At 43.3% G+C, this 26,753-nt stretch overlaps 1 protein-coding gene across 1 annotated transcript in view; it reads right to left on the bottom strand.

The window, feature by feature from the left end:
- LOC139417976 (teneurin-2-like) overlaps positions 1–26,753 on the bottom strand; it is a 343,240-nt gene that overhangs the window by 267,085 nt on the left and 49,402 nt on the right. The window contains exon 3 of the mRNA XM_071167012.1: positions 22,066–22,389. Coding sequence (XP_071023113.1) covers positions 22,066–22,389 — 324 coding nt within the window. The remainder of the gene's footprint in view (positions 1–22,065; positions 22,390–26,753) is intronic.

Raw genomic sequence — 26,753 nt, 5'->3', positions numbered from 1 at the left:
CTGAGACCAGCCACCCGTACAGCTGATGAAACTGTGGGTTTGCGAATCTGAAGAATTTCTGCACAAACTTTCAGAAACCGTCTCAGGGAAGTTCATCTGTGTGCTCGTCGTCCTCACCAGGGTCTTGACCAGACTGCAGTTCGGCATTGTAACCGACTTCAGTGGTCAAATGCTCACCTTCGATAGCCACTGGCACACTGGGAAGTGTGCTCTTCACGGATTAATCCCGGTTTCAACTGTACCGGGCAGATGGCAGACAGCGTGTATGGTGTTGTGTGAGCGGTTTGCTGATGTCAACATGAACGTAGGGGGCCCATTGTCGTGTCCTTCATCTGCCACCATCACTTAATGTTTCAGCATGAAGATACACAGCCCCATGTCGCAAGGATCTACAGTATACACAATTCCTGGAAGCTGAAACTGTCCCAGTTCTTCCATGGTCTGCATACTCACCAGACATGTCACCCATTGAGCATGTTTGGGATGCTCTGGATCGACGTGTACGACAGCATGTTCCAGTTCCCACCAATATCCAGCAACTTCGCACAGCCATTGAAGAGGAGTGGGACAACATTTTTATAATTGTTTTATTTAACCTTTATTTAACTAGGCAAGTCTAGTTAAGAACAAATTCTTATTTACAATGACGGCCTACCCCGGGTTAAGCACTAACCCGGACGACGCTGGGCAAATTGCGCACCACCCTATGGGACTCCCAATCACGGCCAGTTGTGATGCAGCCTGGAATCAAACCAGGTCTGTAGTGACGCCTATAGCACTGAGATGCAGTGCCTTAGACTGCTGCGCCACTCTGGAGCCCAAAATATTCCACAGGCCAAAATCAACAGCCTGATCAACTCTATGCGAATGAGATGTGTCGCGCTGCATGAGGCAAATGGTGGTCACACCAAATACTGACTGGTTTTCTGATCCACGCTCCTACTTCATTTTTTTAAGGTATCTGTGACCAACAGATGAATTTCTGTGTTCCCTGTCATGTGAAATCCATATACTAGGGCCTAATGAATGTATTTCCATTGACTGATTTCCTTATATGAACTGTAACTCAGTAAAATTCTAGAAATTGTTGCATGTTGCATTTATATTTCCGTTAATTGAAAGATCAAAACAACAACAAGGTCCTATACATACATGTTTGAGGGGTTTAGGTCAGGGGCGTTGTGCCTTGAAGTGTCGAGGTCAAAGTTTCTTCCAATGCGGTCCTTCTCTCTATAACAGCATCCAAAGCTCCATCTCCCACTGTCCATATTTACAATAAATATTTTGTGACAGTTTGTGGTAGAAACGTTTTAATTGTACAGTTTAGCAATATAATTGTGTGATAGCATCCATCCACTGATGGGTGTGAATGAGATGTGCAGTACATGGGTAAAGCACCTGGTTGTATCCTTCCCTACAGTCTGACAGTGCTAGAGAGTGCAAATGAGTTTAGCGTGTGATAATTAGGTGCCAAGCACAGTGGGATTAAAGATTTTAACAACGGAAAGAATACTGACAATGTCATGTTTTTTTCTCCCAGACACAGGTGCTGATTAGAGCTATCCCTATTGACGATCAGGTTGAGTGCTATGATGAAATGATGAAATGATCCATCCCTCCTATGGACTGTAATATACTATACGTTTTGAAATAAGAGTTGTAGCTTCCTACCTAGATACATCTACAGTACCAATACATTTGTCCTCTTTCCATGACACAGACTGACCAGGTGAATACAGGTGAAAGCTATGATCCCTTACTGATGTCACCTGTTAAATCCACTTTACATTATATCCACTCAACTGACTAGGTATCTCCTTTCCCTTCCCTTTCTTTCCATGACACAGACTGACCAGGTGAATACAGGTGAAAGCTACGCTCCCTTACTGATGTCACCTGTTAAATCCAGATGAAGGGGAGGAGACATGGAGACATGGATTTGCCTGGTCAAGTCTATGTCATGGAAAGAGCAGGTGTTTTTAATGTTTTGGTACACTCAGTGTAAATGCATTCAATAAGTAGACCTGGCATGTTGAACCAATGGAAAGAGAGACTCATCATACCCTGTTAAAAACAACAGGATATATAATACCATGAAAGTGATGTAGCATCTGATATCCAATAACAAAATGAGAATTCTGCTAGTGAAGAAAGCAAGGTGCACTGTGAGCAAAATTATACGCACAAAAGAAAGGCTCACCAAATCATTGAGTCACCCTGGGGAGAGCAAGAATGTGCCTGCGATGCTTTAGAATGGAGGTTCTGATTGTTAACGCTATTGTATTGTACACCACTTAGTAGGAGCCTGACTGGGAGAGCGGAGTCATCACACAGGCCCACGCACAACCTGCAGGGTTAGGGACAGGGCTGGGTAAAAGGGGAGGAGAGGCAGGTACTGACCAACTGGATCATGAGGAGTAGAGCGGAGTCATCACACAGGCCCACGCACAACCTGCAGAGTCAGGGACAGGGCTGGGTAAAAGGGGAGGAGAGGCAGGTACTGACCAACTAGATCATGAGGAGTAGAGGGGAGTCATCACACAGGCCCACGCACAACCTGCAGGGTTAGGGACAGGGCTGGGGAAGGGGGAGGAAACCAAGGAGACCTTGTTTGGCAGGTGATTGCTTAGAAGGAAAAAAAGCAGTGGTTGCTGTTATCGACCACTCCCGTTCAGTTTCATCTCCATGCCAACGATTGACACCAGTGGGTATTACTCATTACTCTACCCAGATTATACTGACTCCCTTTGGATAACACCATTACTCTACCCAGATTATACTGACTCCCTTTGGATAACACCATTACTCTACCCAGATTATACTGACTCCCTTTGGATAACACCATTACTCTACCCAGATTATACTGACTCCCTTTGGATAACACCATTACTCTACCCAGATTATACTGACTCCCTTTGGATAACACCATTACTCTACCCAGATTATACTGACTCCCTTTGGATAACACCATTACTCTACCCAGATTATACTGACTCCCTTTGGATAACACCATTACTCTACCCAGATTATACTGACTCCCTTTGGATAACACCATTACTCTACCCAGATTATACTGACTCCCTTTGGATAACACCATTACTCTACCCAGATTATACTGACTCCCTTTGGATAACGCCATTACTCTACCCAGATTATATTGACTCCCTTTGGATAACACCATTACTTTATCCAGATTATACTGACTCCCTTAGGATAACACCATTACTCTACCCAGATTATACTGACTCCCTTAGGATAACACCATTACTCTACCCAGATTATACTGACTCCCTTTGGATAACACCATTACTCCCAACATAGGAACACCGCGTCTATCCTCCCAGTGGCTAAATACGTGATGCTGGTGACAGAAGGAAAACTGTGAGATAAACTGTGACATACATGTAATTTATGGCCTTAAATCAAGCACGTTTAACACTCCCATAATGGTTCTAATGCTTCAATTTGCTTAAACATATAAAACACGGATGATTCCTCAATTAAGCCGATGCACAGCATCTGGCCGTGGATTTCACTAATAGACAAAAACAGACTCATTGCTGAATTGCCTTTGTGGAAGCAATTGCTCAAATAATTGTAAAATTACTGAAATAGACAGACTGAAAAGCAATTCAGTGACAACTGGAATTTCCAGACGAGAGAAGCGAATTGGCCCGGGTTTGTTTAAGAATTGTGATTAATGGAGTTCCTACTGAGTAGTTTAAGAAGAGATCAATCTGTCCCTGTGTGATGGTGACTTCTCATCAGGGACAACTGTAACACACAGTTACAATAGGCCCTGCTACTGACACTTTGTGGCCCTGTCTGTTAGTCCACTGTCTCACTGAGTGGCCCTGACTGTTAGTCCACTGTCTCACTGAGTGGCCCTGTCTGTTAGTCCACTGTCTCACTGAGTGGCCCTGACTGTTAGTCCACTGTCTCACTGAGTGGATCTGACTGTTAGTCCACTGTCTCACTGAGTGGCCCTGACTGTTAGTCCCCTGTCTCACTGAGTGGCCCTGACTGTTAGTCCACTGTCTCACTGAGTGGGTCTGACTGTTAGTCCACTGTCTCACTGAGTGGCCCTGACTGTTAGTCCACTGTCTCACTGAGTGGCCCTGACTGTTAGTCCACTGTCTCACTGAGTGGCCCTGACTGTTAGTCCACTGTCTCACTGAGTGGATCTGACTGTTAGTCCCTTGTTCTCGTCCTCTGACAGACAGCCACAGCACAGCAGTGCAGTAATCTTCCTCCAGCTCACAGAGGACCAGATGTCCTGGATATAACACCCTGACCAAAGACCTTCCCTGACAACCCACTTAGCCCAACACAACGGGCAAGGATGAAAACAACAACGGGCAAGCACAAACCACAACAACGGAGCACTGAACAATGGCATGAAGGATGAATTCACATCAGTGTGTTTGATAGTGGTATCAAGGTTACAACTACAGTTGATTTAAAAAATTTTTTTATTTTTTTTATTAACTAGGCAAGTCAGTTAAGAACAAATTCCTATTTACAATGACTGCCTAGGAACAGTGGGTTAACTGCCTTGTTCAGGGGCAGAATGACAGATTTTTACCTTGTCAGCTCGGGAATTCAATCTAGCAACCTTTTGGTTACTGGCCCAACACTCTAACCACTAGCCTACCTGCCGAGATAGATAGTTACCGAACATTCTTTTTACACTCTAACCACTAGACTACCTGCCCCCCTACACTCTAACCACTAGACTACCTGCCCCCCCACACTCTAACCACTAGGCTACCTGCCCCCTCTACACTCTAACCACTAGGCTACCTACCCCCCCAAAGATGAAAGGTGACTAAATGCCCACCGGGGGTTAGAACAGCGATGCCTTTGGGGTGAAAGTCAGATGGCACCTACTGGAATGGCGGTGGCTGTACAGATCCTCCTCATCCTATTCATTGCCTTTGTCATCAGAGTATGATGACATGAAATGAAAATTAAAATAAGAACAACAAATAAATATAGAATGGCAAATGACGACATACTGTATAGACACACCTGCCCCTCCTACACTACGAAGACAAGACAAGCAAACACGGAAATAATAACAAAACATCGCTATCATTGAACACTAACATCCTGACAACCCTATACCCTCTTCTTACACTACTACCTATACCCTCTTCTTACACTACTACCTATACCCTCTTCTTACACTACTACCTATACCCTCTTCTTACACTACTACCCATACCCTCGTCTTACACTACTACCTATACCCTCGTCTTACACTACTACCTATACCCCCTTCTTACACGACTACCTATACCCTCGTCTTACACTACTACCTATACCCTTTTCTTACACTACTACCTATAACCTCTTCTTACACTACTACCCATACCCTCGTCTTACACTACTACCCATACCCTCGTCTTACACTACTACCTATACCCCCTTCTTACACGACTACCTATACCCTCGTCTTACACTACTACCTATACCCTCTTCTTACACTACTACCTATACCCTCTTCTTACACTACTACCTATACCCTCTTCTTACACTACTACCTATACCCTTTTCTTACACTACTACCTATAACCTCTTCTTACACTACTACCCATACCCTCGTCTTACACTACTACCTATACCCTCGTCTTACACTACTACCTATACCCCCTTCTTACACAACTACCTATACCCTCGTCTTACACTACTACCTATACCCTCTTCTTACACTACTACCTATACCCTCTTCTTACACTACTACCTATACCCTCTTCTTACACTACTACCTATACCCTCTTCTTACACTACTACCTATACCCTCTTCTTACACTACTACCTATACCCTCTTCTTACACTACTACCTATACCCTTTTCTTACACTACTACCTATAACCTCTTCTTACACTACTACCCATACCCTCGTCTTACACTACTACCTATACCCTCGTCTTACACTACTACCTATACCCCCTTCTTACACAACTACCTATACCCTCGTCTTACACTACTACCTATACCCTCTTCTTACACTACTACCTATACCCTCTTCTTACACTACTACCTATACCCTCTTCTTACACTACTACCTATACCCTCGTCTTACACAACTACCTATACCCTCTTCTTACACTACTACCTATACCCTATTCTTACACTACTACCTATACCCTCTTCTTACACTACTACCTATAACCTCTTCTTACACTACTACCTATAACCTCTTCTTACACTACTACCTATACCCTCTTCTTACACTACTACCTACACCCTCTTCTTACACTACTACCTATACCCTCGTCTTACACTACTACCTATACCCTCTTCTTACACTACTACCTATAACCTCTTCTTACACTACTACCTATACCCTTTTCTTACACTACTACCTATAACCTCTTCTTACACTACTACCCATACCCTCATCTTACACTACTACCTATACCCTCGTCTTACACTACTACCTATACCCCCTTCTTACACAACTACCTATACCCTCGTCTTACACTACTACCTATACCCTCTTCTTACACTACTACCTATACCCTCTTCTTACACTACTACCTATACCCTCTTCTTACACTACTACCTATACCCTCGTCTTACACAACTACCTATACCCTCTTCTTACACTACTACCTATACCCTCTTCTTACACTACTACCTATACCCTCTTCTTACACTACTACCTATAACCTCTTCTTACACTACTACCTATAACCTCTTCTTACACTACTACCTATACCCTCTTCTTACACTACTACCTACACCCTCTTCTTACACTACTACCTATACCCTCGTCTTACACTACTACCTATACCCTCTTCTTACACTACTACCTATAACCTCTTCTTACACTACTACCTATACCCTCTTCTTACACTACTACCTATATGTTTTTATCTGCAGCATATTCCTTATCTAGAACTAACACATTGACCAGACAGCCATGCCTCCACTCTCAATGCAATCTATACACTGGGTGATCTCACATATTCCTAGACCTTTTAATTTACTAAAAGATAGAACACCGAATCAAATTTAAAGAAGCAGTGGGGGTTTTTCCCGTTTCTATTTCGGAGTCTCATTGTAATCTTGATGTTTTCTTATGTTGACAAAATCTGCCAAAAGAGATGTGGCACAGTGTTATCTAACATGTCATTTCCTGACAGGTTTCACATTGCCATCCTTTGTCCCACCGTGTACTGAACTGAGAACATCCTACTGGTCCCTGCACATTGTGAGTCTGCAAATACAATATAGTCACGAGAATGTAAACAATGGTACCCCATTGCTGTATGTATTGGTTTCAGAGTAAGTCAAAATGTATTGCAGACTGAGTGGTGGTGCAGTATTCAGTGTAGTGCTACGGGTATTCAGTATTCCCTGTAGCTCTACGGGTATTCAGTCTTCAGTATAGCTCTACGGGTATTCAGTATTCAGAATAGTGCTACGGGTATTCAGTATTCAGTATAGCTCTACGGATATTCAGTATTCAGTATAGCTCTACGGGTATTCAGTCTTCAGTATAGCTCTACGGGTATTCAGTATTCAGTATAGCTCTACGGGTATTCAGTATTCAGTGTAGTGCTACGGGTATTCAGTATTCAGTATAGCTCTACAGGTATTCAGTATTCAGTGTAGTGCTACGGGTATTCAGTGTATTGCTACGGGTATTCAGTGTAGTGCTACGGGTATTCAGTATTCAGTGTAGTGGTATTGGTATTCCGTGTTGTGCTACAGGTATTCAGTATAGTGCTACGTGTATTCAGTATTCAGTGTAGTGCTACAGGTATTCAGTATTCAGTGTAGTACTACGGGTAATCATTATAGTTCTACGGGTACTCAGTATTCAGTATAGTGCTACAGGTATTCAGTATTCGGTATAGTGCTACGGGTATTCAGTATTCAGTATAGTGCTACGGGTACTCAGTATTCGGTATAGTGCTACAGGTATTCAGTATTCAGTATAGTGCTATGGGTATTCAGTATTCAGTGTAGTGCTGCAGGTATTCAGTATTCAGTGTAGTGCCAAGGGTATTAATTATAGTTCTACGGGTATTCAGTATTCAGTGTCGTGCTACGGGTATTCAGTGTAGCGCTAAGGGTATTCAGTATTCAGTATAGTGCTACGGGTATTCAGCATTCAGTGTAGCACTATGGGTATTCCGTATTCAGTGTAGTGCTATGGGTATTCAGTATTCAGTGTACCACTATGGGTATTCAGTATGCAGTGTAGTGCTAGGGGTATTGAGTGTAGTGCTACGGATATTCAGTATTCAGTGTAGTGCTAGTGGTATTCAGTGCAGTGCTATGGGTATTCAGTGTAGTTCTACGGGTATTCAGTATTCAGTGTAGTGCTATGGATATTCAGTATTGAGTGTAGTGCTACGGATATTCCGTATTCAGTGTAGTTCTACGGGTAATTCAGTATTCAGTGTAGTGCTACGGGTATTCAGTATTCAGTGTAGTGCTACGGATATTCAGTATTCAGTGTAGTGCCACGGGTATTCAGTATTCAGTGTAGTTCTACCGGTATTCAGTATAGTTCTACGGGTATTCAGTATTCAGTATAGTTCTACGGGTATTGAGTGTAGTGCTACGGATATTCCGTATTCAGTGTAGTTCTATGGGTATTGAGTGTAGTGCTACAGATATTCCGTATTCAGTGTAGTTCTACCGGTATTCAGTATTCAGTGTAGTTCTACGAGTATTCAGTATTCAGTGTAGTTCTACGGGTATTGAGTGTAGTGCTACAGATATTCCGTATTCAGTGTAGTTCTACAGGTATTCAGTATTCAGTGTAGTTCTACAGATATTCCGTATTCAGTGTAGTTCTACCGGTATTCAGTATTCAGTGTAGTTCTACGGGTATGGGTAAAGCACAGTGTCTTCTGAAATTATTCATACCCTTGGACTTTTCCACATTTTGTTGTTACAGTCTGAATTCAAAATGAATTAAATATGTGTTTTCCTCACCCATCTATTCACAATACCCCATAATGCTAAAGTGAAAACATGTTTTTGGAAATTGTAGTACATTTATTGAAAATTAAACACAGAAATATCTCATTTACAAAAGTATTCACACCGCTGAGTCAACACAATGTAGAATCACTTTTGGCAGTGATTACTGCTGTAAGTCTGCCTGGGTAAGTCTCTAAGAGCTTTCCACACCTGGATTGTGCAACATTTGCCCATTATTCTTTTCAACATTCTTCAAACTCTGTCAAATTGGTTGTTGATCATTGTTCGACAATGATTTTCAGTAGTCAGTAGATTTAAATTAAAACTGTATCTTGGCCACTCAAGAACATTCATTGTCTTCTTGGTAAGCAACTCCAGTGTAGATTTGGTGTTTTAGGTTATTGTCCTGCTGAAAGGTGAATTCATCTCCCAGAGTCTGGTGGAAAGAAGACTGAACCAGGTTTTCCTCTAGGATTTTGCCTGTGCTTAGTGCCATTCTGTTTCTTTTTTTTTATCCTGAAAAACTCCCCAGTCCTTAAAGATTACAAGCATTCCCATAACATAATGCATATGGATTTTCCCCAAACATAACGTTTGTATTCAGGACAAAAAGTGAATTGCTTTGACACATTTTTTTTGCAGTTTTACTTTAGTGCTCTGTTTTGGAATTCAGGCTTTCTTCTTTTCACTCTGTCAATTAGGTAAGTATTGTGGACCAACTACAATTTTGTTGATCCATCCTTTTCTCCTATCACAACCGTTAAACTCCGTTACTGTTTTAAAGTCACAATGGGCCTCATGATGAGATCCCTGAGCGATTTCCTTCCTCTCCGGCAACTGGGTTAGGAAAGACACCTGTATCTTTGTAGTGACTGGGCGTGTTGATACACCATCAATAGTGACTGCGGTAACCAAACGCCAATCCCTGGTTCCACATCCTCCGCAAACTACAGTGCTCCCATCTCGGTCTCTGCTAACTACAGTGCTCCCATCTCGATCTCTGCTAACTACAGTGCTCCCATCTCGGTCTCTGCCAACTACAGTGCTCCCATCTCGGTCTCTGCTAACTACAGTGCTCCCATCTCGGTCTCTGCTAACTACAGTGCTCCCATCTCGGTCTCTGCTAACTACAGTGCTCCCATCTCGGTCTCTGCTAACTACAGTGCTCCCATCTCAGTCTCTGCTAACTACAGTGCTCCCATCTCGGTCTCTGCTAACTACAGTGCTCCCATCTCGGTCTCTGCCAACTACAGTGCTCCCATCTCGGTCTCTGCTAACTACAGTGCTCCCATCTCGGTCTCTGCTAACTACAGTGCTCCCATCTCGGTCTCTGCTAACTACAGTGCTCCCATCTCGGTCTCTGCTAACTACAGTGCTCCCATCTCGGTCTCTGCTAACTACAGTGCTCCCATCTCGGTCTCTGCAAACTACAGTGCTCCCATCTCGGTCTCTGCTAACTACAGTGCTCCCATCTCGGTCTCTGCTAACTACAGTGGTCCCATCTCGGTCTCTGCTAACTACAGTGCTCCCATCTCGGTCTCTGCTAACTACAGTGCTCCCATCTCGGTCTCTGCTAACTACAGAGACCTCTGTCTCTGATGGTAACAAGTGAAAGAAGACAAAGATGGATTAGTTTTCAAAGCCGATGATAACAATTTCAAACACGTAATTTCACATCCCAGAAAGTCAGCTCCTCCTTTGCAAAAGACAAGTGCAGACCCCATTAAGTGGCAAATTGCAGTCTCGCGAGATAATCAGTCGGCATCAGCATTGTGCAGGGGAACATATGAAAAGTCATTATTGCGAAATCAATTCTCAATTACCTCCTTTGTTGTAGCCGTCGACACATTAAATAAACGTTCAGCACTGTCACCGCCATTTTCCCAGCAGGCAACCGCAGTAAAGGCCTAGTGCGTGTTATCCAACCACAGAACAAATGCTAATGGCCTGTAAACAATTGTGAAAGAACAGCAAAGATAGAAGTGTGACAGATAAGCATGGAGGGGAACGGCTGCCATTAGTGGATTCATTAGCGCCTGTCACACCTGTGCCCAGGAAACGCCTCGCCTGGCTGAGCCCTTGTTCTTGTCATGCAGTGTTGCACTAACGTTAGCTGGCTGCCCCTACCAACACTTTGAGCAAGCACAAATTAAATGAAATGAGGGCCCCTCTCACTTCTCACTTCTCACCCTCCCAATCTCATCAAATGTGATACAGGGGAAATTGTGACGGTTAAGTTAAAGACATGTGGCGACACTTGCTCAGTATGATATGAAAAAAAAGGGTTTATGCTCTACGACTCATTGACAGTCAGACAGTGTGAACAATGTAAGTAGACTAAGTCATTGAGGCCTAGATTTAGGAGATGGGAGGAGATTTTCTTGAAAATAAGAGAACCCCTCCATGTTATTTCAAGGAGGATGGTTGTCCTGGAAACCATAGCTAACATTTTACTTCAGAACTAATGATTGCCCACTTGCCCCCATAATTTTCAATTACTGACAGACAGACAGACAGACATGTTCATCACCATTAATTTAACAATCTAAGTGACAATATAGAGGTTTAGAGGTGGTAACAGGCAGGCAGAAGGTACTCAAGCCCTGGTTGTCAAATTCAACAAATATCTTCATAATTAGATTGACATTTGTTAATGAGATTTGGAATGCCAGTGAAATGTGTGATTCTTTTATAACTGGTGAGATAGGAACGCACCTGCCAATCTCCCACTAGCATTTCTCTCCATTAATTCCAAAATAAATGATGAATACTTCCACCAACATACAGCTACAGCACATGAGACGAATTTATAATCCATGGAATTTATGCTATAATATGAACGGAATCTATTAAACAACAAACTGAAACAACGCTGTAGTCTACTGTAGGTTGACGGGACACACCTGTGGAATCGACTGTATGCTACTGTCATCGACACTCGTCTCTAATCACAGTAAGCGCGGCAGTAAGTGATGTGTTCACTGCACAACCCCTAATATTCCCCGCCAGTGGATTAGCATTGAATCAATTCATTTCATGTTTTCAGCCATTCACAAACTTTCTTGTCTCTTAGCAAGTTGTATTCTGTATTGACAATTATTTTGTTCAGATGTCTCTGTCTGCCTGTTATCCTGTGGATAATGGCCTCTGTACCAGTGCATTGTGGCTCTAGTCAGATATCAACTTCAAAGACATTCAATAAAACAAATAACAGACAAATCCTACTGTTTTAATGAGGGCTGGGATGCTAATAAGCCCATTGCTTTCTATTCCACTGTGGCGTGCGTGCAGGGCCCTCTCTCACTGCGTCTCTGGCACAGAGGCATAGCTCCCAGAAGGCGGCGGGGGAGAGCGAGGAAGCAAGCGTTGTGGAGGAGGTAGAGGGCCCTCAGAAGTCTGAGACACTCTGACAGGCCAAATGAAGCGGAGTCACTGGTCGCTGGGCACGGTGGGAGTCAGTCGCTAGGCACGGTGGGAGTCAGTCACAGGGCATGGTGGGAGTCAGTCACTGGGCATGGTGGGAGTCAGTCACTGGGCATGGTGGGAGTCAGTCACAGGGCATGGTGGGAGTCAGTCACTGGGCATGGTGGGAGTCAGTCACTGGGCATGGTGGGTATCAGTCGCTGGGCACGGTGGGAGTCAGTCGCTGGGCACGGTGGGAGTCAGTCGCTGGGCATGGTGGGAGTCAGTCGCTGGGCACGGTGGGAGTCAGTCGCTGGGCACGGTGGGAGTCAGTCACTGGGCATGGTGGGAGTCAATCGCTGGGCATGGTGGGAGTCAGTCACTGGGCATGGTGGGTATCAGTCGCTGGGCACGGCGGGAGTCAGTCGTTGGGCACGGTGGGAATCAGTCGCTGGGCACGGTGGGAGTCAGTCGCTGGGCATGGTGGGAGTCAGTCGCTGGGCACGGTGGGAGTCAGTCGCTGGGCACGGTGGGAGTCAGTCGCTGGGCATGGTGGGAGTCAGTCGCTGGGCACGGTGGGAGTCAGTCGCTGGGCACGGTGGGAGTCAGTCGCTGGGCACGGTGGGAGTCAGTCGCTGGGCACGGTGGGAGTCAGTCGCTGGGCACGGTGGGAGTCAGTCGCTGGGCACGGTGGGAGTCAGTCGCTGGGCACGGTGGGAGTCAGTCGCTGGGCATGGTGGGAGTCAGTCGCTGGGCATGGTGGGAGTCAGTCGCTGGGCATGGTGGGAGTCAGTCGCTGGGCATGGTGGGAGTCAGTCGCTGGGCATGGTGGGAGTCAGTCGCTGGGCATGGTGGGAGTCAGTCGCTGGGCATGGTGGGAGTCAGTCACTGGGCATGGTGGGAGTCAGTCCCTGGGCATGGTGGGAGTCAGTCGCTGGGCATGGTGGGTATCAGTCGCTGGGCACGGTGGGAGTCAGTCGCTGGGCATGGTGGGCGTCAGTCGCTGGGCATGGTGGGTATCAGTCACTGGGCATGGTGACGACAGCGCAGTGATTCAGTTCTGCTCTGCTTGTCAAGAGGCACCACTGATCTAAGAACAACCATGAAACACAATAAGGTGATAATGAGCAGAAGTAAGAGAGACAGAGCCACCCTCGCCCTGCCTCACCTCGTCCACAGGTCCTACACTCCACCGCTAGCTGTAGTCATCCCCCCAGTCTCTTGATCAACTGGAACGCTCGCTTCGCTGTCCTTAATTAATTAGCTCCCATGGTGAGAATGCATTAGTGTCTGGAGTCTTGCTGCGTGCGCATTTAATTCAATCGACACAGACACTTTACGAACCAATCTATTCAAAAGGCACATTCAAATGAATCATGCAGAGCCGTGGCCTTCTTGAAGGATAAGCACGGGGATCTTCTCTAAGGTAACTTCTGAGGGAGAACTGGAGAACGCAGGGATTTCATTCCTGGCTTTCATTAGAGATTTTAGTAATTTAGCAGACTTTTATCCAGAGTGACCTACAGGACCAATTAGAATTAAGTGCCTTGCTCAAGGGCACATCGGTAGATTTTTCACCTAGCCGGCTTGGGGATTCAAACCATCAACTTTTTGGTTACTGTCCCAACGGTCTAATCCTCCAAGCTACTTGCCGCCCCGCCCCTTTCTCAAGGAAAACTAATCAAACATCGGCAGGCGCCAAAGGCCTGTGAGCGTTCCCTATTTGAAAACAATGCAGATGATTCCCAGCGGAAATCAGCACCACGCCACTCTCGGCGTGAGCCGGGCGGCGCTATTGTTAGCAAGTTGTGACGCGTGACACCTACAGAGAGACCACAGCGTGCGTCCCCCGTGCTCCCACACTCACAGAGCTCTAACAGAGTCAAACAACAGGATCATCTTCCATTGTCTAGAAACACAACCACGTATATAATCAGGTAGACGAACGGGTCATTCAGGACAGGTATTCACACACTAATCACAGTATCCAACTGCAAAACCTCCCCTCTAACACCTGCCATTACTGCCAAGCTTATCCTCTGTGAGTGTTCAGTGAGGGGCCAAGAAAAATACCTAATTTCACACACAAACATTCACAAACCCCCGATGCCCAGGAAAACACAGAAGACGATTGAAGAGAAGGGACCAGAGGAAAACACTGTAATTTACCTAAAATAAATATTCTCATTGGAAACAATCACAAAATCATAGTAGGCATACTACAAGGACGTCAGGGAGGAGTGAAGGAGAGTCCTAGGCGGGATGCACTTCTCTACAGTAACCTGCTCTCTCGGATTGTGGTGACGGTTTCAGAGAGACGGCTAGCAGAAGATAAGCCAGCGGGATAGAGGGAGGAAGAGGCAGAGAAGAAGGAAGAGAGCTGATCTGTCAATCAGTGTGCAATGCCAGACAGAGAAGCATGGCTGACTGACTTAGCACAGTGAGAGAAAATGAATCTGATCAAAGTCCTGATCAGGAGCCAGTGTTGATTGCTCCAATGCTCTGGGTCCATACAAAAACGCGTCTAACTGGTGAACTAAGTTACTGAGACCCGTGTTCAGTGACATTCAGCCAGACTGACTTGGAAGCACTGACTTGAATTTTTAAGTCAAGAAAAACAACATGTGCATCAAAACAACTGAACTGCAAGTGCACTTCAAATGAGCTCTGTCTATTTGTATCGGTTCATTTCAGGTAGGGGTTAGGTAGTATTAGGTAGTATTAGGTAGTATTAGGTAGTATTAGGTAGGGGTTAGGTAGTATTAGGTAGGGGTTAGTTAGTATTAGGTAGTATTAGGTAGTATTAGTTAGGGGTTAGGTAGTATTAGGTAGGGGTTAGGTAGTATTAGGTAGGGGTTAGTTAGTATTAGGTAGTATTAGGTAGGGGTTAGTTAGTATTAGGTAGTATTAGGTAGGGGTTAGGTAGTATTAGGTAGTATTAGGTAGGGGTTAGGTAGTATTAGGTAGGGGTTAGGTAGTATTAGGTAGGGGTTAGGTAGTATTAGGTAGTATTAGGTAGGGGTTAGGTAGTATTAGGTAGTATTAGGTAGGGGTTAGGTAGTATTAGGTAGGGGTTAGGTAGTATTAGGTAGTATTAGGTAGGGGTTAGATAGTATTATGTAGGGGTTAGATAGTATTAGGTAGTATTATGTAGGGGTTAGTTAGTATTAGGTAGTATTAGGTAGGGGTTAGGTAGTATTAGGTAGGGGTTAGGTAGTGTTAGGTAGGGGTTAGTTAGTATTAGGTAGTATTAGGTAGGGGTTAGTTAGTATTAGGTAGTATTAGGTAGGGGTTAGGTAGTATTAGGTAGTATTAGGTAGGGGTTAGTTAGTATTAGGTAGTATTAGGTAGGGGTTAGGTAGTATTAGGTAGGGGTTAGGTAGTATTAGGTAGTATTAGGTAGGGGTTAGGTAGTATTAGGTAGTATTAGGTAGGGGTTAGGTAGTATTAGGTAGTATTGGGTAGGGGTTAGGTAGTATTAGGTAGTATTAGGTAGGGGTTAGGTAGTATTAGGTAGTATTAGGTAGGGGTTAGGTAGTATTAGGTAGTATTAGGTAGGGGTTAGGTAGTATTAGGTAGGGGTTAGGTAGTATTAGGTAGTATTAGGTAGGGGTTAGGTAGTATTAGGTAGTATTAGGTAGGGGTTAGATAGTATTGGGTAGTGGTTAGGTAGTATTAGGTAGGGGTTAGACAGTATTAGGTAGGGATTAGGTAGTATTGGGTAGTGGTTGGGTAGTATTAGGTAGGGGTTAGATAGTATTAGGTAGTATTAGGTAGTATTAGGTAGGGGTTAGATTGTACTAGATAGTATTAGGTAGGGTTTAGGAAGTATTAGGTAGGAGTTAGATAGTATTAGGTAGGGGTTAGATTGTATTAGATAGAGGTTATATAGTATTAGGTAGGGCTTAGATAGTATTAGGCAGGGGTTAGATAGTATTAGGTAGTATTATGTAGGGGTTGGGTAGTATTAGGTAGTATTAGATAGTATTAGGTAGGGGTTAGATAGTATTAGGTAGTATTAGGTAGTAGTATCAGGAGTATTAGGTATTAGGTAGTATTAGGTAGGGGTTAGATAGTATTACGTAGTATTAGGTAGGGGTTAGATAGGATTAGGGAGGGGTTAGGTAGTATTAGGGAGGGGTTAGGTAGTATTAGGTAGTATTAGGTAGGGGTTAGATAGTATTGGGTAGTGGTTAGGTAGTATTAGGTAGGGGTTAGACAGTATTAGGTAGGGATTAGGTAGTATTGGGTAGTGGTTAGGTAGTATTAGGTAGGGGTTAGATAGTATTAGGTAGTATTAGGTAGTATTAGGTAGGGGTTAGATTGTACTAGATAGTATTAGGTAGGGTTTAGGAAGTATTAGGTAGGAGTTAGATAGTATTAGGTAGGGGTTAGATTGTATTAGATAGAGGTTATATAGTATTAGGTAGGGCTTAGATAGTATTAGGCAGGGGTTAGATAGTATTAGGTAGTATTATGTAGGGGTTGGGTAGTATTAGGTAGTATTAGATAGTATTAGGTAGGGGTTAGATAGTATTAGGTAGTATTAGGTAGTAGTATCAGGAGTATTAGGTATTAGGTAGTATTAGGTAGGGGTTAGATAGTATTACGTAGTATTAGGTAGGGGTTAGATAGGATTAGGGAGGGGTTAGGTAGTATTAGGGAGGGGTTAGGTAGTATTAGGTAGTATTAGGGAGGGGTTAGATAGTATTAGGTAGTATTAGGTAGGGGTCAGGTAGTATTAGGTAGTATTAGGTAGGGGTTAGGTAGTATTAGGTAGTATTAGGTAGGGGTTAGATAGTATTAGGTAGGGGTTAGGTAGTATTAGGTAGGGGTTAGACAGTATTAGGTAGAGGTTAGATAGTATTAGGTAGGGGTTAGATAGTATTAGGTAGGGGTTAGATTGTATTAGGTAGGGGTTAGATAGTATTAGGTAGTGGTTAGATAGTATTAGGTTGTGGTTAGATAGTATTCGGTAGTATTAGGTAGGGGTTAGATAGTATCAGGTAGGGGTTAGGTAGTATCAGGAGGTATTAGGTACGGGTTAGATAGTATTAGGTAGGGGTTAGAAAGGATTAGGAAGGGGTTAGATAGTATTAGGTAGAGGTTAGGTGGCATTAGGAAGGGGTTAGGTAGGGGTTAGGTAGTATTAGGTAGGGGTTAGACAGTATTAGGTAGAGGTTAGGTAGTATTAGGTAGGGGTTAGGTAGTATTAGGGAGGGGTTAGAGAATATTAGGTAGGGGGTAGGTAGTATTAGGTAGTATTAGATAGTATTAGGTAGGGGTTAGACAGTATTAGGTAGAGGTTAGGTTGTATTAGGTAGTATTAGGTAGTATTATGTAGTATTAGGTAGTATTAGGTAGGGGTTGGGTAGTATTAGGTAGTATTAGGTAGGGGTTAGCTAGTATTAGGTAGGGGTTAGATAGTATTAGGTAGAGGTTAGGTAGTATTAGGTAGGGGTTAGGTAGTATTAGGTAGGGGTTAGATAGTATTAGGTAGTATTAGGTAGGGGTTAGGTAGTATTAGGTAGAGGTTAGGTAGTATTAGGTAGTATCAGGAAGGGGTTAGGTAGTATTAGGTAGTATTGGGTAGGGGTTAGACAGTATTAGGTAGGGGTTAGATAGTATTAGGTAGGGGTTAGATAATATTAGGTAGGGGTTAGATAGTATTAGGTAGTATTAGGTAGGGGTTAGATAGTATTAGGTAGGGGTTAGACAGTATTAGGTAGAGGTTAGGCAGTATTAGGTAGTGGTTAGTAAGTATTAGGTTGTGGTTAGATAGTATTCGGTAGGGGTTAGGTAGTATTAGGTAGGGGCTAGGTAGTATTAGGTAGGGGTTAGACAGTATTAGGTAGGGGTTAGATAGTATTAGGTAGGGGTTAGACAGTATTAGGTAGGGGTTAGACAGTATTAGGTAGAGGTTAGGCAGTATTAGGTAGGGGTTAGACAGTATTAGGTAGGGGTTAGACAGTATTAGGTAGGGGTTAGACAGTATTAGGTAGAGGTTAGGCAGTATTAGGTAGGGGTTAGACAGTATTAGGTAGGGGTTAGATAGTATTAGGTAGGGGTTAGACAGTATTAGGAAGGGGTTAGATAGTATTAGGTAGGGGTTAGGTAGTGTTAGGTAGTGTTAGGTAGTGTTGGGTAGGGGTTAGGTAGTATTAGGTAGTATTAGGTAGTACTAGGTAGTATTAGGTAAGGGTTAGGTAGTATTAGGTAAGGGTTAGGTAGTATTAGGTAGTATTAGGTAGCATTAGGTAGGGGTTAGATCGTACTAGGTAGTATTAGGTAGGGTTTGGGTAGTACTAGGTAGTATTGGGTAGTATTAGGTAGAGGTTAGATAGTATTAGGTAGTATTAGGTAGGGGATAGGTAGTATTAGGTAGGGGTTGGATAGTATTAGTTAGTATTAGATATTATTAGGTAGAGGTTAGGTAGTATTAGGTAGGGGTTAGGTTGTATTAGGTATGGGCTAGGCAGTATTAGGAAGGGGTTAGATAGTATTAGGTAGGGGTTAGGTAGTATTAGGTAGTATTAGGTAGGGGTTAGATAGTATTAGGTATGGATTAGGCAGTATTAGGAAGGGGTTAGATAGTATTAGGTAGGGGTTAGATAGTATTAGGTAGGGGTTAGATAGTATTAGGTAGGGGCTAGGTAGTATTAGGTAGTATTAGGTAGGGGTTAGGTAGTATTAGGTAGGGGTTAGATAGTATTAGGTAGTATTAGGTAGTATTGGGTAGTGGTTAGGTAGTATTAGGTAGGGGTTAGATAGTATTAGGTAGGGGTTAGGTAGTATTAGGTAGTGTTGGGTAAGGGTTAGGTAGTATTAGGTAAGGGTTAGGAAGTATTAGGTAGTATTAGGTAGTATTAGGTAGGGGTTAGATCGTACTAGGTAGTATTAGGTAGGGGTTAGGAAGTATTAGGTAGGAGTTAGATAGTATTAGGTAGGGGTTAGATTGTATTAGGTAGAGGTTATATAGTATTAGGTAGGGCTTAGATAGTATTAGGTAGTATTATGTAGGGTTTGGGTAGTATTAGGTAGTATTGGGTAGTATTAGGTAGAGGTTAGATAGTATTAGGTAGGGGTTAGGTAGTATTAGGTAGGGGTTGGATAGTATTAGTTAGTATTAGATAGTATTAGGTAGAGGTTAGGTAGTATTAGGTAGGGGTTAGACAGTATTAGTTAGGGGTCAGGTAGTATTAGGTAGGGGTTAGATAGTATTAGGTAGGGATTAGGTAGTATTGGGTAGGGGTTAGATAGTATTAGGTAGGGGTTAGGTAGTATTAGGTAGTGTTGGGTAGGGGTTAGACAGTATTAGGTAGGGGTTAGATAGTATTAGGTAGGGCTTAGATAGTATTAGGCAGGGGTTAGATAGTATTAGGTAGTATTATGTAGGGGTTGGGTAGTATTAGGTAGTATTAGATAGTATTAGGTAGGGGTTAGATAGTATTAGGTAGTATTAGGTAGTAGTATCAGGAGTATTAGGTATTAGGTAGTATTAGGTAGGGGTTAGATAGTATTACGTAGTATTAGGTAGGGGTTAGATAGGATTAGGGAGGGGTTAGGTAGTATTAGGGAGGGGTTAGGTAGTATTAGGTAGTATTAGGGAGGGGTTAGATAGTATTAGGTAGTATTAGGTAGGGGTCAGGTAGTATTAGGTAGTATTAGGTAGGGGTTAGGTAGTATTAGGTAGTATTAGGTAGGGGTTAGATAGTATTAGGTAGGGGTTAGGTAGTATTAGGTAGGGGTTAGACAGTATTAGGTAGAGGTTAGATAGTATTAGGTAGGGGTTAGATAGTATTAGGTAGGGGTTAGATTGTATTAGGTAGGGGTTAGATAGTATTAGGTAGTGGTTAGATAGTATTAGGTTGTGGTTAGATAGTATTCGGTAGTATTAGGTAGGGGTTAGATAGTATCAGGAGGTATTAGGTACGGGTTAGATAGTATTAGGTAGGGGTTAGAAAGGATTAGGAAGGGGTTAGATAGTATTAGGTAGAGGTTAGGTGGCATTAGGAAGGGGTTAGGTAGGGGTTAGGTAGTATTAGGTAGGGGTTAGACAGTATTAGGTAGAGGTTAGGTAGTATTAGGTAGGGGTTAGGTAGTATTAGGGAGGGGTTAGAGAATATTAGGTAGGGGTCAGGTAGTATTAGGTAGTATTATGTAGGGGTTAGATAGTATTAGGTAGGGGTTAGGTAGTATTAGGTAGGAGTTAGATAGTATTAGGTAGAGGTTATATAGTATTAGGTACGGGTTAGAATGTATTAGGTAGTATTATGTAGGGGTTAGATCGTACTAGGTAGTATTAGGTAGGGGTTAGGAAGTATTAGGTAGGAGTTAGATAGTATTAGGTACGGGTTAGAATGTATTAGGTAGAGGTTATATAGTATTAGGTAGGGCTTAGATAGTATTAGGTAGTATTATGTAGGGTTTGGGTAGTATTAGGTAGTATTGGGTAGTATTAGGTAGAGGTTAGATAGTATTAGGTAGGGGTTAGGTAGTATTAGGTAGGGGTTAGACAGTATTAGTTAGTATTAGATAGTATTAGGTAGAGGTTAGGTAGTATTAGGTAGGGGTTAGGAAGTATTAGGTAGTGTTGGGTAGGGGTTAGGTAGTATTAGGTAGTATTAGGTAGGGGTTAGATCGTACTCGGTAGTATTAGGTAGGGGTTAGGAAGTATTAGGTAGGAGTTAGATAGTATTAGGTAGGGGTTCGATTGTATTAGGTAGAGGTTACATAGTATTAGTTAGTATTAGATAGTATTAGGTAGTATTATGTAGGGTTTGGGTAGTATTAGGTAGTATTAGGTAGTATTATGTAGAGGTTAGGTAGTATTAGGTAGGGGTTAGGTAGTATTAGGTAGGGATTAGGTAGTATTAGGTAGTATTATGTAGGGTTTGGGTAGTATTAGGTAGTATTAGGTAGTATTAGGTAGGGATTAGGTAGTATTAGTTAGGGGTCAGGCAGTATTAGGTAGGGGTTAGATAGTATTAGGTAGGGATTAGGTAGTATTGGGTAGTGTTTAGGTAGTATTAGGTAGGGGTTAGACAGTATTAGGTAGTATTAGGTAGTATTAGGTAGTATTAGGTAGGGGTTAGCTAGTATTAGGTAGGGGTTAGGTAGTATTGGGTAGTGTTTAGGTAGTATTAGGTAGGGGTTAGAAAGTATTAGGTATGGGTTAGAAAGTATTAGGTATTATTAGGTAGTATTAGGTAGTATTAGGTAGGGGTTAGCTAGTATTAGGTAGGGGTTAGATAGTATTAGGTAGTATTAGGTAAGGGTTAGGTAGTATTAGGTAGGGGTTAGGTAGTATTAGGTAGGGGTTAGATTGTATTAGGTAGGGGTTAGATATTATTAGGTAGGGGTTAGATAGTATTAGGTAGGGGTTCGATTGTATTAGGTAGGGGTTAGGTAGTATTAGGTAGGGGTTAGGTAGTATTAGGTAGGAGTTAGGTAGTATTAGGTAGTATTAGGTAGGGGTTAGGTAGTATTAGGTAGGGGTTAGTTAGTATTAGGTAGTATTAGGTAGGGGTTAGATAGTATTACGTAGTATTAGGTAGGGGTTAGTTAGTATTAGGTAGTATTAGGTAGTATTAGGTAGTATTAGGTAGTAGTTAGATAGTTTTAGGTAGGGGGATAGGGGGATGAAGACTTCCACCCCCACCACATTTCCCTCTCGGCTTCATAATTATGTCCCTCCCCCAATCTCTGTCCTACCTGACTCGTCGTCAGACTTGTGTTCGTTGTCGGAGTCGGTGAGTGTGAGGGCTGAGTTCTCCCTGCTGGAGAGGCCGGAGCTGCGGCGGGACTTTATCGCGTGACCCCCCCACAGCTGTACGGCGCGCTCCGGGGACATGGCCCCCTCCGGGTCGGAGTCTGCATCGGAGCCGGCGCTGAGGGAGTAGCCCCGCTGCAGCAAGCCCAGCGCCGAGTGAGAGGAGTGGTAGGCAGCCTGGTGCTGGGTCTGGGTCTGGGCCTGGTTCTGGGCCTGGGTCTGGGCCTGTTGGTCACTCACTCCCAGCTCCGCCAGCGTGAAGCTCCCTGAGAACAGCAACAACCCAGTTAACCCAGACATTTTATTCTAGGAGATTTCTTGGGGTTGGCAAGCTAAAGCAGGCATAAAAAGGAGAAGTGACATTTAGGTGTGTTAATGTTTGCATTTCCTTAAAAACAGGATCTGAGATAAAGGGCACCATATGCAAGCTCAGAAGCCACACTATATACAAAAAGCTATATTAGAAACTCCAGGAATAAAACCAAGAGAAAACCAACTATGCAGATCTGAAGATAAACAATGAGATCAATGGGGGGAAATGGAGCAGAGATGTAATTTTCATTATGACACATTTGTCTGACCGGTCGATTTGTTCCATTGCCAGAGAGATGTGAAAGAGTGAGAAATGACACATAACAGAAATAAAGAGATGAGATATACCAATGGTCCAGGTTATATGTCAAAATAGCCCATGGCTTGTATAGGATGAATTGAAAACCGGGGAGCATGAAGCAGTGTTGGGGAGCAGGAATTTAAATAAATAGTATTTCAAGTGATAGTATTATGTGAAGTTTGAGGGGGGTGCGGGAGTAGGGCTGTGGCGGTCATGATATTTTGTCAGCTGGTGATTGTCATTCAAATAACTGCCGGTCTCACGGTAATTGACCATTAATTAACATACAGACGTGCTCAAATTTGCTGGTACCCGTCAACAAAAAAACGAAGAAGGCACAATTTTCTTTTAAATAACATGAAACTGACTAAACTAATTTGCATCCACCATTGTTTATTCCATATTTAATAGGAGTCAGACCTGGCTTTACAGTGGGGCAAAAATGTATTTAGTCAGCCACCAATTGAGAGGCCTGTAATTTTCATCATAGGTACACTTCAACTATGACAGACAAAATGAGAAAAAAAATCCAGAAAATCACATTGTAGGATTTTTAATGAATTTATTTGCAAATTATGGTGGAAAATAAGTATTTGGTCAATAACAAAAGTTTATTTCAATACTTTGTTATATACCCTTTGTTGGCAATGACAGAGGTCAAACGTTTTCTGTAAGTCTTCACAAGGTTTTCACACACTGTTGCTGGTATTTTGGCCCATTCCTCCATGCAGATCTCCTCTAGAGCAGTGATGTTTTGGGGCTGTTGCTGGGCAACACGGACTTTCAACTCCCTCCAAAGATTTTCTATGGGGTTGAGATCTGGAGTCTGGCTAGGCCACTCCAGGACCTTGAAATGCTTCTTACGAGGCCACTCCTTCGTTGCCCGGGCGGTGTATTTGGGATCATTGTCGTGCTGAAAGACCCAGCCACGTTTCATCTTCAATGCCCTTGCTGATGGAAGGTTTTCACTCAAAATCTCACGATACATGGCCCCATTCATTCTTTCCTTTACACGGATCAGTCGTCCTGGTCCCTTTGCAGAAAAACAGCCCCAAAGCATGATGTTTCCACCCCCATGCTTCACAGTAGGTATGGTGTTCTTTGGATGCAACTCAGCATTCTTTGTCCTCCAAACACGACGAGTTGAGTTTTTACCAAAAAGTTGTATTTTGGTTTCATCTGACCATATGACATTCTCCCAATCTTCTTCTGGATCATCCAAATGCTTTCTAGCAAACTTCAGACGGGCCTGGACATGTACTGGCTTAAGCAGGGGGACACGTCTGGCACTGCAGAATTTGAGTCCCTGGCGGCGTAGTGTGTTACTGATGGTAGGCTTTGTTACTTTGGTCCCAGCTCTCTGCAGGTCATTCACTAGGTCCCCCCGTGTGGTTCTGGGATTTTTGCTCACCGTTCTTGTGATCCTTTTGACCCCACGGGTTGAGATCTTGCGTGGAGCCCCAGATCGAGGGAGATTATCAGTGGTCTTGTATGTCTTCCATTTCCTAATAATTGCTCCCACAGTTGATTTCTTCAAACCAAGCTGCTTACCTATTGCAGATTCAGTCTTCCCAGCCTGGTGCGGCCCTACAATTTTGTTTCTGGTGTCCTTTGACAGCTCTTTGGTCTTGGCCATAGTGTAGTTTGGAGTGTGACTGTTTGAGGTTGTGGCAGGTGTCTTTTATACTGATAACAAGTTCAAACAGGTGCCATTAATACAGGTAACGAGTGGAGGACAGAGGAGCCTCTTAAAGAAGAAGTTACAGGTCTGTGAGAGCCAGAAATCTTGCTTGTTTGTAGGTGACCAAATACTTATTTTCTACCATAATTTGCAAATAAATCTATTAAAAATCCTACAATGTGATTTTCTGGATTTTATTTTCTCATTTTATCTGTCATAGTTGAAGTGTACCTATGATGAAAATTACAGGCCTCTCTCATCTTTGTAAGTGGGAGAACTTGTATAATTGGTGGCTGACTAAATATTTTTTTGCCCCACTGTAGATATTATTATTGTAAATAATTATATTATTGTAAATAATAAAACAAATGAAAATGGCATGGACAAAAATGATGGGAACCTTAACCTAATATTTTGTTGCACAACCTTTAGAGAAAATCACTGCAATCAAATGTTTTCTGTATCTCTCAATGGGACTTCTGCACCTGTTTACAGGTAGTTTGGCCCACTCTTCCTGAGCAAACTGCTCCAGCTGTCTTAGGTTTGATGGGTGCCTTCTGCACCTGTTAACAGGTAGTTTGGCCCACTCTTCCTGAGCAATCTGCTCCAGCTGTCTCAGGTTTGATGGGTGCCTTCTGCACCTGTTAACAGGTAGTTTGGCCCACTCTTCCTGAGCAAACTGCTCCAGCTGTCTCAGGTTTGATGGGTGCCTTCTGCACCTGTTAACAAGTAGTTTGGCCCACTCTTCCTGAGCAATCTGCTCCAGCTGTCTCAGGTTTGATGGGTGCCTTCTGCACCTGTTAACAGGTAGTTTGGCCCACTCTTCCTGAGCAATCTGCTCCAGCTGTCTCAGGTTTGATGGTTGCCTTCTGCACCTGTTAACAGGTAGTTTGGCCCACTCTTCCTGAGTAAACTGCTCCAGCTGTCTCAGGATTGATGGTTGCCTTCTCCAGACTACAAGTTTCAGCTCTTTCCATAGATGTTTGATAGGATTCAGATCAGGACTCATAGAAGGCCACTTCAGAATAGTCCTATGTTTTGTTCTTATCCATTCTTGGGTGCTTTTAGCTGTGTGTTTTGGGTCATTATCCTGTTGGAGGACCCATGACCTGCGACTGAGAAAGAGCTTTCTGACACTGGGCAGTACGTTTCGCTCCAGAATGCCTTGATAGTCTTGAGATTTCATTGTGCCCTGCACAGATTCAAGGCACCCTGTGCCAGGCGCAGCAAAGCAGCCCCAAAACATAACCGAGCCTCCTCCATGTTTCACTGTAGGTAGGTATGGTGTTCTTTTCTTTGAAAGCTTCATTTCTTTCCGGCTGTGAACATAGAACTCCAGTTTTGACTCATCTGTCCAAAGGACATTCTACCAGAAGGATTGTGGCTTGTCAATATGCATTTTAGCAAATTCCAGTCTGGATTTTTTAATGTTTTTCTTTCAAAAGTGTAGCACTTCTGGGTCTTCTTCTGCTCAAAAAGCAATGGATCAGAAACTGACGTACCTTCACCTTGGAGTTCAGCTTGTATCTCTTTGACAGTTATCCTTGGTTCTTTTTCTACCATTCACACTATTCTTCTGTTGAGTCTGTGATCGATTTTCCTCATGCGGCCGCGCCCAGGGAGGTTAGCTACAGTTCCATGAACCCGAAACTTCTTGATAATATTTGCAACTCTTGTCACAGGAACATCAAGCTGCTTGGAGATGGTCTTGTAGCCTTTACCTTTACATTGCAATGTCTATTATTTTCTCCTCAGACAAATCTCTCCTTAGCTTTCTCTGGTCCATGTTCAGTGTGGTGACCACAATGATACCAAACAGCACAGTGACTACTTTACTCTGGTCCATGTTCAGTGTGGTGACCACAATGATACCAAACAGCACAGTGACTACTTTACTCTGGTCCGTGTTCAGTGTGGTGACCACAATGACACCAAACAGCACAGTGACTACTTTACTCTGGTCCGTGTTCAGTGTGGTGACCACAATGATACCAAACAGCACAGTGACTACTTTACTCTGGTCCATGTTCAGTGTGGTGACCACAATGATACCAAACAGCACAGTGACTACTTTACTCTGGTCCGTGTTCAGTGTGGTGACCACAATGATACCAAACAGCACAGTGACTACTTTACTCTGGTCCATGTTCAGTGTGGTGACCACAATGATACCAAACAGCACAGTGACTACTTTACTCTGGTCCATGTTCAGTGTGGCTCACACAATGATACCAAACAGCACAGTGACTACTTTACTCTGGTCCATGTTCAGTGTGGCACACACAATGATACCAAACAGCACAGTGACTACTTTACTCTGGTCCATGGTCAGTGTG

This window comes from Oncorhynchus clarkii, chromosome 10 (assembly GCF_045791955.1).
Source record: "Oncorhynchus clarkii lewisi isolate Uvic-CL-2024 chromosome 10, UVic_Ocla_1.0, whole genome shotgun sequence".
NCBI lineage: Eukaryota > Metazoa > Chordata > Actinopteri > Salmoniformes > Salmonidae > Oncorhynchus > Oncorhynchus clarkii.
The sequence above is the reverse complement of the archived record's forward strand: the minus strand, read 5'-3'. Positions and strand labels throughout refer to the sequence as shown.